Source organism: Ylistrum balloti, unplaced genomic scaffold (genome assembly GCF_031769215.1).
Source record: "Ylistrum balloti isolate Yb309-2 unplaced genomic scaffold, AGI_CSIRO_Ybal_v1 Utg369756, whole genome shotgun sequence".
NCBI classification, from domain to species: domain Eukaryota; kingdom Metazoa; phylum Mollusca; class Bivalvia; order Pectinida; family Pectinidae; genus Ylistrum; species Ylistrum balloti.
Genome location: NW_026781957.1, coordinates 600,879 through 617,534, shown reverse-complemented (window position 1 = coordinate 617,534; position 16,656 = coordinate 600,879). Strand labels below are relative to the sequence as shown.

The following is a 16,656-nucleotide window of genomic DNA, read 5'->3' as shown; positions in this document are numbered from 1 at the left end:
GACAGTTGACTGTAAAACCTGACAGGTAACACACAGAATACTGGTGACAGTTGACTGTTAAATCTGACAGGTAACACACAGAATACTGGTGACAGTTGACTGTAAAACCTGACAGGTAACACACAGAATACTGGTGACAGTTGACTGTAGTTGACTGTTAAAATTTGACAGGTAACACACAGAATACTGGTGACAGGTAACACACACACAGAATACTGGTGACAGTTGACTGTAAAACCTGACAGGTAACACACAGAATACTGGTGACAGTTGACTGTTAACACACACACAGAATACTGGTGACAGTTGACTGTAAAACCTGACAGGTAACACACAGAATACTGGTGAAAGTTGACTTAACCTGACAGGTAACACACAGAATACTGGTGACAGTTGACTTAAACCTGACAGGTAACACACAGAATACTGGTGACAGTTGACTTAAACCTGACAGGTAACACACAGAATACTGGTGACAGTTGACTGTAAAACCTGACAGGTAACACACAGAATACTGGTGACAGTTGACTGTTAAATCTGACAGGTAACACACAGAATACTGGTGACAGTTGACTGTTAAATCTGACAGGTAACACACAGAATACTGGTGACAGTTGACTGTTAAATCTGACAGGTAACACACAGAATACTGGTGACAGTTGACTTAAACCTGACAGGTAACACACAGAATACTGGTGACAGTTGACTTAAACCTGACAGGTAACACACAGAATACTGGTGACAGTTGACTTAAACCTGACAGGTAACACACAGAATACTGGTGACAGTTGACTTAAACCTGACAGGTAACACACAGAATACTGGTGAAAGTTGACTTAAACCTGACGGATAACACACAGAATATTTGTGACAGTTAACTGTAAATTTTCACAGGTAACACACAGAATACTGGTGACAGTTGGCTGTAAAGTTTCACAGGTCACACAGAGATGAGAGATAAATATAGTAAAACCATTTGTTTACACACACATATATATAACAGGTTTTTAAAGAGTAAACAGCAATAATGAAATATGAGAGCACCTGTGAACCAGACCTTGAGTAGTGGGACATGTAACAGAGGTCATTATTAATTGAAATGCCATGACTATGGTTTGAACACCTGACATACCTAGGCTTCTGCTCAACCAGATGAGCTCAGAAATTCTCTCTGGTTGAGCAGTATATTGTAGCCAGTATTTTCCTGACATCACATGCTAACCATGGTGGTTAAGGTAGGCATTATATAACAGCAAAGAAAATAACCATGTTATTAGCATGGTTTTCATCCCCTCTTCAGCACTTGATTTCCAGGAATAAAATGATCAAATAAAAGATTTCATCATTCAACAATAATGTTTTACCGTTTTAGAAAAACTAAAGATATATAAGGTAAAATTTATTTGATGACACCAGATAAATATCTTCTTCTGTACTTCCCCATAAACACCTCTTTCAGGAGAAGATGTGTTTTTGTTATGTCAGACAGAGACAGAGGATAAAAAAAATCAAAATGTCTTGAGAACATTGAGATTTTACTGTTCACCTAAAAACAATACACAATCTGTCATTCTATTCAAATATAAAATTTCTCTAAATAACAACCATTAATGTATTTATAAGCAGTTGATAATAAACGGCAGTGTTTCCACATATAAGTGAAAGATATGATGATATCTTTAAACTCTGTAGATTAGAGGACTACTTGTTCCAGATTGACACAAGTAGTGGGAGAGGTCTCTAACTCTGTTATAAACTAGAGTATCTTTACAAGTCTTGGTACAATGCATGTGAAAAATAGCATGAGGTTTTCGTTGATTTTTACCTGTGTTTCTAACATACTAACCATCAACTCAATATCACAACCGCTATGAGTGGTCAGTCATTAAGTCCTCAACTGTCTTCTCAATGACTGTAAACTCCAGATTACAAGCATTAGGAGTTGTCAGTCTTTAGGCCCTCCACTGTGTTCTCAATGACTGTAAACTCCAGATCACAAGCATTTCCTGTGGTTGGTCATTAATCCCTTTGGCTTTGAACACACTGATCACCAATGCCCCAACATAAACATTTGGACAATTTGTTGATCATAATTAATTTCCTTGGTCACAAACTGTTGTGGTGAGAGATTTTTTTCAGCAGCCATGTTCACACACTGTTGTGGTCAGTGATTGCTACCTGTGGTTGTGTTGTGTATGATGACCTTCCCGTCTAAGTCACAAAATGTTGTGGTCAGTGATTGCTACCTGTGGTTGTGTTGTGTATGATGACCTTCCCGTCTAAGTCACAAAATGTTGTGGTCAGTGATTGCTACCTGTGGTTGTGTTGTGTATGATGACCTTCCCATCTAAGTCACACACTGTTGTGGTCAGTGATTGCTACCTGTGGACGTGTTGTGTATGATGACCTTCCTGTCTAAGTCACACACTGTTGTGGTCAGTGATTGCTACCTGTGGACGTGTTTTGTATGATGACCTTCCCGTCTAAGTCACACACTGTTGTGGTCAGTGATTGCTACCCGTGGACATGTTTTGTATGATGACTTTCCCGTCTAAGTCACACACTTCGGTAATAACCACCTTACAGAAAAAACACTCTTTCTTCCTCATCATCTGATAGCTGATACAGTTCCTGGTGAAGGGAGATAACTCACATTTTAACAAGTTCTCAACTGTAAAATGTACATGGTTTCTGCTATAAATTCTGTATACATAATGCTCTGTGGATTGTGAAGATATCTGTAATTTTGTCCAATTAAGATAACAATGAATAGGGAAATGACTTCAAACAGATAATTTACACAGATTAAACAATTACTCTCATTGAAAATTATCCATTTAAAAATCCTCTGATTTGTAAAGATATTTCAAATGTCATTTGATAAAAATCTGTATGTAAGTTAAAAGATGAAAAGAACATACAGATTAATAAAGCATTAATAATTCTCATTAATTGTTCAAATGGTTTACACAAGTTCTGCTGCATGTCTCTATGGGTCTTACGGTTAAATGGTTGGAATCATTATCACAGGTGATGACACTACATTACTGGAGATAGGGTCAAAATCTGGACCAGTTCTGACAGAAGATTTGTGTTCTTTTCTTTATAAACCAGTTAATATATATAAAAGTGAAAATTTCAGAATATTACCTATTACAAGTAAAAGCCATGATTACATAACGACAGAAGGTCCAATCATAGTATCAATATACACTTGTCATTAACGGTAGAGGAATGTTGGAATTTTTCACAAGAGATCCTAGATCTTTTAGCTGTTTCTTTAAAGTTGGATCTTTTCTCTTCTGTCCTGTTTTTGCTCCTAGTTATATAGATGATAGAAAGATCCATCCAATCTTTCTCAAGCAATAGCTATTACAAACTTTCATGATAAAAGTCAAAGATCACTCCCTGACGGAAATAACAAGAATTGTTTAAGGACGAATAAAGGGATGATAAACCACGGACGTAGACTAATTTCAATAGCCCACCACCTGGTGATGGTGAGATTCTATTAAATGCACTCTCTTAAAAAAAAAATGTGTAACAAACCTGCAAGATAAATGTCCACACGGTGAAAATTTGGCAGACAGCGGGAAGGCATAGCATATAGTACAGAGTTCATCCTCCTTAATTACCTGTAAATTATACAAAGCTACATACAGAATCATAAATAATAACAGGAAAATAACACCAGGTATATAATACAGAATCCTTAATCACCTGTCAATTAGTTTTTGTTACTTGAAACTAATTAACAATTGTAACAAAGATGTGACCATCAAAAGGGTACCATTCTATCACCTACATTCTACAGCTAGCTGAGATTTAGTCTCATACTGTACCATTCTATAACCTATCTTCTACAGCTAGCTGAGGTTTAGTCTCATACTGTACCATGCTATCACCTACATTCTACAGCTAGCTGAGATTTAGTCTCATAATGTACCATGCTATCACCTACATTCTACAGCTAGCTGAGATTTAGTCTCATACTGTACCATGCTATCACCTACATTCTACAGCTAGCTGAGGTTTAGTCTCATACTGTACTATGCTATCACCTACATTCTACAGCTAGCTGAGATTTAGTCTCATACTGTACCATGCTATCACCTACATTCTACAGCTAGCTGAGGTTTAGTCTCATACTGTACCATGCTATCACCTACATTCTACAGCTAGCTGAGGTTTAGTCTCATACTGTACCATGCTATCACCTACATTCTACAGCTAGCTGAGATTTAGTCTCATACTGTACCATGCTATCACCTACATTCTACAGCTAGCTGAGATTTAGTCTCATAGCCATCAGGGTAGTCTGAAGGAGTTACTCTAAATATGTATTTTTTTCTTTTAATTTTGCCTTGTATTAAAAAAAATTGTTTTCATCAAAATCCCCCTAAAATAAACATTTATTATCATGATTCAGAATAAATATCTGATTTTTGCCCAGTTTTTTTTCTTATTTTCCTCTATACTTTAAAATGGTGAAGTAAGAGAAAAAATGAATTGCAGAGAAATTTCCAGTAAACAGTAGTCAGGTATAGTTACCTCCTCTTTACTGGAGATTGTGTCTTGGTGATGTTTGACATGAGCCAGGAAATCACGAACCATATTCATCTCCTCTTCACTCACCTCCTCATCTGTCACATTTTCAATTCATTCATATATTTATGCATTTATACAAGAGCAATATTACAAGTATATAAAGAAACTTATCAACAGGCAGGTTCTGGCTCATTAGACACAATATCTATACAGTTGTACATGTAATTCAGGTGTACTGTATATATACAGCAGGTGAATGTACCTGTATCAGTAGTGTACTATACCTGGTTAGTTTAATAGTTCATGATGAATACCAATTAACTGAAGTCACCAAGGTTTATGTGACAGACCTTTACATAAGTATACCCCTGTATACTTGTCTTTGATTAGCTGATGTACTAAATATCATCTATTGGTCTTACTTAGCTCACCCACCTTAGCCCCTCCCACTTTCTCTTTTTGTAATGTTTTTCTTTATTGTTTGGTTTTTTGTAAAATTAACATTGTGTAGTCCACAATGATCTGACAATAAACATGTCATTTGTATAAAATTCCTGGTGACAACATTAAGTTTACTTTCACTTCTTACTTACTTACTACTTGGTAGAAATAAATCTCCCCTGGGATAATCAATTTTCTATCTGAAACCTGACATAATGAAATCATTCTTACATTTCTGAAGGGAGAAAAACTTGTGTTTGTCAGTGGCTACATCAGTTGTTTGGGGTTGATCAGGAGGTCCTAATAAGAATTCTAGGGCTGACATTTGGAACCCTGCATCTGTCAACAGGCTCTTTGTGGCACGCATCCTATAGATAAACAGTAAACATTAGGACAAAAGGTTATACACATAGATATTGTAAACATTTCATTCTTTCCAAATGTTCCATTAGAATTCTATAAAGACAGTTCTTATATATATATTTCCCTCTCTCACTGTAATGATTCCATCTCTCACTGAAATATTTCCCTCCCTGAAATCTTTCCCTCACTGAAATATTTCCCTCACTGAAATATTTCCCTCCCTGAAATGTTTCCCTCACTGAAATATTTCCCTCACTTAAATGTTTCCCTCCCTGAAATGTTTCCCTCCCTAAAATGTTTCCCTCACTTAAATATTTCCCTCGCTGAAATATTTTCCTCACTGAAATGTTTCCCTCACTGAAATATTTCCCTCGCTGAAATATTTTCCTCACTAAAATATTTCCCTCCCTGAAATGTTTCCCTGACTGAAATATTTCGCTCACTGAAATGTTTGCCTCTCTCACTGAAATGTTTGCCTTTCTGACTGAAATGCTGTTAAAAACAAAGTGTAATCTAAGTTTAAAAAGTTGACCTATAAAATAAATTGGACACGACAGAACAAAAAGAAGCCAGCATCCTGGGACTTTAATTGGCCGAGGAACGGACCACATAGCCATGGTATATGTTTGCTGTACATACTTCTCCTTGCCTGACTTGATCACAAGCTGGTCCAGTATTCCTATCGTAGCTGCCAGAATGGGGAAATGAGAAACACTCTCCAGACCTGAAACAGTACAACACAGTACCTACCAACTGACTTCTCCAGAATTTTCCATTTAACTGAGCATCATAATCATGCTGATCTTATTAGCAAAACCATAACAATACAAAATTTGTGTAGATTTTTAAGTTAAATTTTGTTCTTTTTATAATTCAAACTGTTTTGAGTTATGTGGAATTTCCCCCACTCTGAGTAAAACACTTGATATGCTCATTTCTAGATCTTTTCCCCAAATCTTACCTTCAACCACAATGGCTTGGTGTGGTTTGTGTATTAGTGTAACTATGGTTAGTGTATCAGAAACTGTGGTTAGATTATCAGTGTATCTGTGGTTAGTGTAACTGTGGTTAGCGTATCAGTAACTGTGGTTATTGTAACTGTGGTTAGTGTATCAGTGTAACTGTGGTTAGTGTATCAGTAACTGCAGTTAGTGTATCAGTGTAACTGTGGTTAGTGTATCAGTAACTGCAGTTAGTGTATCAGTGTAACTGTGGTTAGCGTATCAGTGTAACTGTGGTTAGTGTATCAGTGTAACTGTGGTTAGTGTATCAGTGTAACTGTGGTTAGTGTATCAGTGTAACTGTGGTTAGTGTATCAGTAACTGCGGTTAGTGTATCAGTGTAACTGTGGTTAGTGTATCAGTAACTGCGGTTAGTGTATCAGTAACTGCGGTTAGTGTATCAGTGTAACTGTGGTTAGTGTATCAGTAACTGCGGTTAGTGTATCAGTAACTGTGGTTAGTGTATCAGTAACTGCGGTTAGTGTATCAGTGTCACTTACCTTGAATGTACATGGATACCACTGTGTCAAACATTCCATCTCTTGTTGTCACTCGGTTTAAAACTTGACATAGCACCTGACGAAGAAAGTGGGACTATATCATTATAGATCTGACATGATACACCATACTACAACAAAGTTTATACAGTACATATCAATGATCTCGTGGAACAGTTAGGTTATGACAAGAAACTTTGAAATTGTTTTTTTGAAGATTGCACAAAAGACACAAATAATTAGCACCTTTTGATACAGATTGACAATTAGATACAATAGAGCCAAATATTATATTAAAATGCACCGTAGTGATTTTTGTCCTTTGAGGAAAATAAAAAATAAGGGAATTATAAAGTTAGGATCTGAATAGAGAGGTGCATTTGCTTCATATTACAATGAAGTCTACAGACATACATATTACAATAAAGTCTATAGACGGACATATTACAATAAAGTCTATAGACGGACATATTACAATAAAGTCTATAGACAGACATATTACAATAAAGTCTATAGACGGACATATTACAATAAAGTCTATAGACGGACATATTACAATAAAGTCTATAGACGGACATATTACAATAAAGTCTATAGACGGACATATTACAATAAAGTCTATAGACGGACATATTACAATAAAGTCTATAGACAGACAAACACCATTTCGTGACTTTTCTGCATGATTATTAACATGTCCAATAGTGCCAATCAAACCCTGCTAGATATGTCTTTGCACCATTGAAGTTTATGTATGAGTGCCTTAATTTTTGGTCATTTTAGAGGTGTCTGAGCCAGACCAAGAGGTAGTTTTTTTTTATTAAATTATCAAACCAAGAAGAAACAGCTGCTGTATGTAAGGCAGAGTAGAACTCCCTCCAATGAAAATTAAACAAAATAAACTTGGGTACTCTCTCCCCACGGGGAAATGTAAGACCCTAGGGTCAAGAAATTCACAATTTTGGTAAAGCTTTTGAAGACACTTCTATCCATAAGAGAATTTGATGCTACCATATCTGGGTGTTGAGAAATAGATTTTTGAAATCTGAGTCAATTAGACCCCTTTTGGTCCTGCCATCAGCCCTGAGGATCAGCAAGGGTCAATATGGGCATACCATCAAGCCGTCATCTTTCGCTCATAATTCTAACCCAGTTTGAAATATTTCCATTTGAAATTAAACCAATTTTGCTCAAAAATTAAATTTTCTATATAAACCATAGCAAACTTTTGGAAATGTGGGACCCCAGGGCTATGGTGTCTGTGTTTGTACATTATACTGTGTTTGTACATTATGCTGTCAGTGTTTGTACATTATACTGTGTCTGTACATTATACTGTCTGTGTCTGTACATTATACTGTCAGTGTTTGTACATTATACTGTGTCTGTACATTATACTGTGTCTGTACATTATACTGTCTGTACATTATACTGTCTGTACATTATACTGTCTGTGTCTGTACATTATACTCTCTGTGTTTGTACATTATACTGTCTGTACATTATACTGTCTGTGTTTGTACATTATACTGTCTGTACATTATACTGTCTGTGTCTGTACATTATACTGTCTGTGTTTGTACATTATACTGTCTGTACATTATACTGTCTGTGTTTGTACATTATACTGTCTGTACATTATACTGTCTGTGTTTGTACATTATACTGTCTGTACATTATACTATCTGTGTCTGTACAATATACTGTCTGTGTTTGTACATTATACTGTGTCTGTACATTATACTGTCTGTGTTTGTACATTATAATGTCTGTGTTTGTACATTATACTGTGTCTGTACATTATACTGTCTGTGTTTGTACATTATACTGTCTGTGTTTGTACATTATACTGTGTCTGTACAATATACTGTCTGTGTTTGTACATTATACTGTGTCTGTACATTATACTGTGTCTGTACATTATACTGTGTCTGTACATTATACTGTCTGTGTTTGTACATTATACTGTGTCTGTACAATATACTGTCTGTGTTTGTACATTATACTGTGTCTGTACATTATACTGTGTCTGTACATTATACTGTCTGTGTTTGTACATTATACCGTCTGTACATTATACTGTCTGTGTCTGTACATTATACTGTCTGTACATTATACTGTGTCCGTACAATATACTGTCTGTGTTTGTACATTATACTGTGTCTGTACATTATACTGTCTGTGTCTGTACATTATACTGTCTGTACATTATACTGTGTCTGTACAATATACTGTCTGTGTCTGTACAATATACTGTCTGTGTTTGTACATTATACTGTGTCTGTACATTATACTGTCTGTGTCTGTACATTATACTGTGTCTGTACATTATACTGTCTGTGTCTGTACATTATACTGTCTGTATATTATACTGTGTCTGTACATTATACTGTCTGTGTCTGTTCATTATACTGTCTGTGTCTGTACATTATACTGTCTGTACATTATACTGTGTCTGTACATTATACTGTCTGTACATTATACTGTCTGTGATGTACATTATACTGTCTGTGTCTGTACATTATACTGTCTGTGTTTGTACATTATACTGTCTGTACATTATACTGTCTGTGATGTACATTATACTGTCTGTGTCTGTACATTATACTGTCTGTACATTATACTGTGTCTGTACATTATACTGTCTGTGTCTGTTCATTATACTGTCTGTGTCTGTACATTATACTGTCTGTACATTATACTGTGTCTGTATATTATACTGTCTGTACATTATACTGTCTGTACATTATACTGTCTGTGATGTACATTATACTGTCTGTGTCTGTACATTATACTGTCTGTGTTTGTACATTATACTGTCTGTACATTATACTGTCTGTGTCTGTACATTATACTGTGCTTGTACATTATACTGTCTGTGTCTGTACATTATACTGTCTGTGTCTGTACAGTATACTGTCTGTGTTTGTACATTATACTGTCTGTACATTATACTGTGTCTGTACAATATACTGTCTGTGTCTGTACATTATACTGTCTGTACATTATACTGTGTCTGTACAATATACTGTCTGTGTCTGTACATTATACTGTCTGTACATTATACTGTGTCTGTACAATATACTGTCTGTGTCTGTACATTATACTGTCTGTACATTATACTGTGTCTGTACATTATACTGTCTGTACATTATACTGTCTGTGTCTGTACAATATACTGCCTGTGTTTGTACATTATACTGTGTCTGTACATTATACTGTCTGTGTTTGTACATTATACTGTCTGTGTTTGTACATTATACTGTGTCTGTACATTATACTGTCTGTACATTATACTGTCTGTGATGTACATTATACTGTCTGTGTTTGTACATTATACTGTCTGTACATTATACTGTGTCTGTACAATATACTGTCTGTGTCTGTACAATATACTGTCTGTGTTTGTACATTATACTGTCTGTACATTATACTGTGTCTATACAATATACTGTCTGTGTCTGTACATTATACTGTCTGTACATTATACTGTGTCTGTACAATATACTGTCTGTGTCTGTACAATATACTGTCTGTACATTATACTGTCGGTGTTTGTACATTATACTGTGTCTGTACATTATACTGTCTGTGTTTGTACATTATACTGTGTCTGTACATTATACTGTCTGTGTCTGTACATTATACTGTGTCTGTACATTATACTGTCTGTGTCTGTACATTATACTGTCTGTATATTATACTGTGTCTGTACATTATACTGTCTGTGTCTGTTCATTATACTGTCTGTGTCTGTACATTATACTGTCTGTACATTATACTGTCTGTACATTATACTGTGTCTGTACATTATACTGTCTGTACATTATACTGTCTGTACATTATACTGTCTGTGATGTACATTATACTGTCTGTGTCTGTACATTATACTGTCTGTGTTTGTACATTATACTGTCTGTACATTATACTGTCTGTGTCTGTACATTATACTGTGTCTGTACAATATACTGTCTGTACATTATACTGTGTTTGTACATTATACTGTGTTTGTACATTATACTGTGTCTGTACATTATACTGTCTGTGTCTGTACATTATACTGTGTTTGTACATTATACTGTCTGTACATTATACTGTCTGTACATTATACTGTCTGTGTCTGTACATTATACTGTCTGTGTTTGTACATTATACTGTCTGTACATTATACTGTCTGTGTCTGTACATTATACTGTGCTTGTACATTATACTGTCTGTGTCTGTACATTATACTGTCTGTGTCTGTACATTATACTGTCTGTACATTATACTGTGTCTGTACATTATACTGTCTGTACATTATACTGTCTGTGTCTGTACATTATACTGTCTGTACATTATACTGACATCATTGTTAGAGATGAGTTACAGGACCAATTAAGATGTTATGTCGACCTGTTTTTTAAGTTTTCTTGTCGTTCCAATGGTAATAGAACAATATAATTCATTTAACAATTCACAAACCTGAAACACACGTCCCAGAAGAAGGTCTGAAGAGGTTTCTGAAGAGTCCAGGAAAATCTCTGGGGTCACATTTACAACCATCTCAAGCACCCTAAGCAGATAGACTGCTATCTCAAAACAAGTAGCACAAATCTTCAGCTGTCGACTTTCTAGGATACGAAAGTCTGTTCGTGCTACTCGCTGTTGTATCTGTGAAATGAAAGACATAAGTGTTGGATCTTCACTTACTATTCTGATAGTTACACATCAGCCCAATAAACTCACCACCCCAATCAGTCCAATAAACTCACCTCTCCCATCACTCCAATAAACTCATCACCCCCATCAGCCCAATAAACTCACCTCCCCCATCAATCCAATAAACTCACCACCCACATCAGTCCAATAAACTCACCACCCACATCAGCCCAATAAACTCACCACCCACATCAGCCCAATATACTCACCTCCCCCATCAATCCAATAAACTCACCACCCACATCAGTCCAATAAACTCACCACCCACATCAGCCCAATAAACTCACCTCCCCCATCAATCCAATAAACTCACCACCCACATCAGTCCAATAAACTCACCACCCACATCAGCCCAATAAACTCACCTCCCCCATCAATCCAATAAACTCACCACCCACATCAGTCCAATAAACTCACCACCCACATCGGCCCAATAAACTCACCTCCCCCATCAATCCAATAAACTCACCTCCCCCATCAATCCAATAAACTCACCACCCACATCAATCCAATAAACTCACCTCCCCCATCAATCCAATAAACTCACCTCCCCCATCAATCCAATAAACTCACCACCCACATCAATCCAATAAACTCACCTCCCCCATCAATCCAATAAACTCACCTCCCCCATCAATCCAATAAACTCACCACCCACATCAGCCCAATAAACTCACCTCCCCCATCAATCCAATAAACTCACCACCCACATCAGTCCAATAAACTCACCACCCACATCAGCCCAATAAACTCACCTCCCCCATCAATCCAATAAACTCACCACCCACATCAGTCCAATAAACTCACCACCCACATCGGCCCAATAAACTCACCTCCCCCATCAATCCAATAAACTCACCTCCCCCATCAATCCAATAAACTCACCTCCCCCATCAGTCCAATAAACTCACCACTCACATCAGTCCAATAAACTCACCACCCCCATCAGCCCAATAAACTCACCTCCCCTATCAGCCCAATAAACTCATCTCCCCCATCAGTCCAATAAACTCACCACCCCCATCAGCCCAATAAACTCACCTCCCCTATCAGCCCAATAAACTCATCTCCCCCATCAGTCCAATAAACTCACCACCCACATCAATCCAATAAACTCACCTCTCCCATCAGTACAATAAACTCACCTCCCCCATCAATCCAATAAACTCACCACCCACATCAGTCCAATGAACTCACCACCCCAATCAGTTCAATAAACTCACCTCCCCTATCAGGCTAATTAACTTACCTCCCCCTTCACTCCAATAAACTTACCTCCCCTATCAGCCCAATAAACTCACCACCCCCATCAGCCCAATAAACTCATCTCCCCCATCAGCCCAATAAACTCATCTCCCCCATCAGTCCAATTAACTCACCTCTCCCATCAGTCCAATAAACTAACCTCCCCTATCAGTCCAATAAACTCACCACCCCCATCAGTCCAATAAACTCATCTCCCCTATCAGTCCAATAAACTAACCTCCCCTATCAGTCCAATAAACTCACCACCCACATCAGTCCAATAAACTAACCTCCCCTATCAGCCCAATAAACTCATCTCCCCCATCAGTCCAATAAACTCACCTCCCCCATCAGCCCAATAAACTCATCTCCCCCATCAGTCCAATAAACTCACCTCCCCCATCAGTCCAATAAACTTACCTCCCCATCAGTCAAATAAACTCACCTCCCCCATCAGTCCAACACACACACCTCCCACATCACTCCAATAAACTCACCTCCCCCATCAGTCCTGTAAACTCACCTCCTGCATCAGCCCTATGAACTCTGAGAATGACCAGTTCAGCTGGTTAAGCAGTGTGTCCACAAAGCGAATGGCAGCCTCCTTGTCTCTAAGTAAAATGGTGCGGAACAGATCTTGGAAAACCTTGGATGGGCATGGCTCTATGTAAATGAACAGCAACACAGTACCATTTACATGACTTGGAATTGAACTTAATATGTAAAAATATTATGTTTCAAAAGACTTAAACTAGTGAGCAAGCTGTATATACACAGAATAAATATTGTGTATTAATTTACGAAACTTTGGCGAAGAACAAGGAAATCTCACAAATGTGGAGAAACTCAAATCTCATTAAAGAAGAATTTTTATCCGTTGTTATCATTATCAAATAAGTGAAGTGGTATCATTATCTATAAAACTCAACTAAACTCTCAGGTCTATCATAATGCCCTCACAAAATAGTGAACAGCAGATGTTAAAATTCTAATGTTCACTGTTTCTCTAGTACATGTCATATTCATGTCCAGTATAAGTATCACTATTAGCGTTGTTTCGATTTCTCCAGGATTGGAAGTACTTTAAAACATGTACTATAGTGACTTACTCTGTAAACTGGCAAATCCAAACTCTGTTGGCTGGACTCTGGATGGAACAAGGTGTGGTAGGTGTGTGTAACGGAATCCAAACCCACAGCCCTGTAACACAACATACACAACTTCCAAAATATATCACAAAAAACCACAGCCCTGTAACACAACAATACACAGCCCTGTAACACAACAATACACAACTTCCATAGTACATCACAAAAACCCACAGCCCTGTAACACAACAATACACAGCCCTGTAACACAACAATACACAACTTTCATAATACATCACAAAAACCCACAGCCCTGTAACACAACAATACACAGCCCTGTAACACAACAATACACAACTTCCAAAATACATCACAAAAACCCACAGCCCTGTAACACAACAATACACAACTGTAACACAACAATACACAACTTTCATAATACCCACAGCATAACACAAAAACCCACAGCCAACTACACAACTTTCATAATAACACAACAATACACAGCCCTGTAACACAACAATACACAACTTCTGATATACATCACAAAAACCCACAGCCCTGTAACACAACAATACACAACTTCTGATATACATCACAAAAACCCACAGCCCTGTAACACAACAATACACAGCCCTGTAACACAACAATACACAACTTCCAAAATACATCACAAAAACCCACAGCCCTGTAACACAACAATACACAACTTCTGATATACATCACAAAAACCCACAGCCCTGTAACACAACAATACACAACTTCCAAAATACATCACAAAAACCCACAGCCCTGTAACACAACAATACACAACTTCCAAAATACATCACAAAAACCCACAGCCCTGTAACACAACAATACACAGCCCTGTAACACAACAATACACAACTTCTGAAATACATCACAAAAAACCACAGCCCTGTAACACAACAATACACAGCCATGTAACACAACAATACACAACTTCCAAAATACATCACAAAACCCCACAGCCCTGTAACACATCACAAAAACCCACAGCCCTGTAACACAACAATACACAACTTCCATAATACATCACAAAAACCCACAGCCCTGTAACACAACAATACACAACTTCCATAGTACATCACAAAAACCCACAGTCCTGTAACACATCACAAAAACCCACAGTCCTGTAACACATCACAAAAACCCACAGCCCTGTAACACAACAATACACAACTTCCAAAATACATCACAAAAACCCACAGCCCTGTAACACAACAATACACAGCCCTGTAACACAACAATACACAGCCCTGTAACACAACAATACACAACTTCTAATATACATCACATCTGCTCAAAACCCACAAAGCACTTCTTGAAAAGGAGTTAAAGTTGGAGTAGCTTAAAAGTGATAGTGATGACAAATAATGTCCCATCAACTTAGCCTTCAATAGCATCAAAATATGCATTTGATTATCTTAAAATGTCTTCAAATGAATTCACTGTATTTCTTCTCCATGACATTGAAATAACAAATTATTTATACTTAAAAGTATTATTTAATATCTACCTTCCAGATTCTAACCAGGATCCAGTTTGTTTGAGCCCACGATCTGTTCTCATATGGCATGATCAAGGACTTAATCATGTTGTCTTTGCTGCAGAAATAAAAACAACTTATGTTAACGTGTTTTAATTTACAGGTATCAAAGACATCATCTGGTCACACTTAAACACCATTTAGATCGTGTTTATAAGCCTTAGAAATGACATAACCTAACCTTTCTTCAGGAAGTTCCTCGGGAGGATTTGAGTGTAGACTGTAACAGACATAATATACAAACCTTTCTTCTGGTAGTTCTTCCAGGACTTTGAGGGACTGAGGGTAGCAGATGAAACAGGCCAATGCCTGTACAACGTTGTCACGTACATCTATAACAGATTATAGTCAGAAAAGTGTCACTGTGTTCACTTCAATAATCATAAACAATGTTTTACCATCAGAGAACCAAACTGGACATTCTTTTTTTGAGTTAGAAAACCATATCACAAGTTTTAACCTTTGTTGAGCTGTGATTTACTTATGAACTCAGTCAGTTTTGTTTCTAAACACTCTGTCAACTCAACACTTGTCTTTAAAATGTGACAGTGAAACAAGGAAAATACACATTCCTATCAAGAGCCCCGATGAGGACTCCAGCCCGGGTCTTCGTGGTGATAATCGACAGAGTCCACATGTAACAATATATCCACACCAACCCACTCCTTTTACAATACTCACCTGTGTTGACAATTCTGGAATCTGCAAAGTGTCTGGTGAGAAATAAAGCATATTTTCTTGTGAGATCCAAGTGATCTGTAAAAGACAAAAGCAATCCATGTCATAAATAATACAAAATTGTGTTTTTTACTCAATAATTTTAGTATAGGAAGAACAAACACACTTAATTGTAAAACACAAAATGTACTTTAATGACATCTTGTAGACAGATGGAAATCTCTCACTACAACCCTGATACAAGTACCACTAAATCATCTATATATTAAGTAAAACCTGTCAGATGTTTTATTATGAAATCTTATTCAATTTCTGTATAACAACTTAAGATTTGGGTATTGGATGAAGTCACAGCCTCCATCGACAAAAATTGTCAACAATTTGTTTAAATCAAATCTTCATTTTTGCATGTTTCACTTTGCGGATAATTTCTTAATGTAACATATTGACTTAATATTATCTAATACCTAAAGGGAATATAAAACATCTATACCCGAAATTAATTCAGAATCAGAATACCTGGG

The 16,656-nt window shown here is 36.9% G+C and overlaps 1 protein-coding gene across 1 annotated transcript in view; it reads right to left on the bottom strand.

Annotated features, from left to right (window-relative positions):
• Positions 1-368: 368 nt before the first annotated feature.
• The window catches only part of LOC132543415 (E3 ubiquitin-protein ligase RNF123-like), a 35,603-nt gene continuing 19,315 nt past the window's right edge, over positions 369-16,656 (bottom strand). The window contains exons 26-37 of the mRNA XM_060206917.1: positions 16,136-16,210; positions 15,699-15,786; positions 15,425-15,512; positions 13,906-13,996; positions 13,320-13,459; positions 11,315-11,503; positions 6,854-6,929; positions 5,992-6,076; positions 5,221-5,357; positions 4,552-4,643; positions 3,550-3,635; positions 369-2,631 (exon numbers count right to left, since the gene is read on the bottom strand). Of these exons, the coding sequence (XP_060062900.1) occupies positions 2,505-2,631; positions 3,550-3,635; positions 4,552-4,643; positions 5,221-5,357; positions 5,992-6,076; positions 6,854-6,929; positions 11,315-11,503; positions 13,320-13,459; positions 13,906-13,996; positions 15,425-15,512; positions 15,699-15,786; positions 16,136-16,210 (1,274 nt within the window). The 3' untranslated portion in view covers positions 369-2,504. The remainder of the gene's footprint in view (positions 2,632-3,549; positions 3,636-4,551; positions 4,644-5,220; positions 5,358-5,991; positions 6,077-6,853; positions 6,930-11,314; positions 11,504-13,319; positions 13,460-13,905; positions 13,997-15,424; positions 15,513-15,698; positions 15,787-16,135; positions 16,211-16,656) is intronic.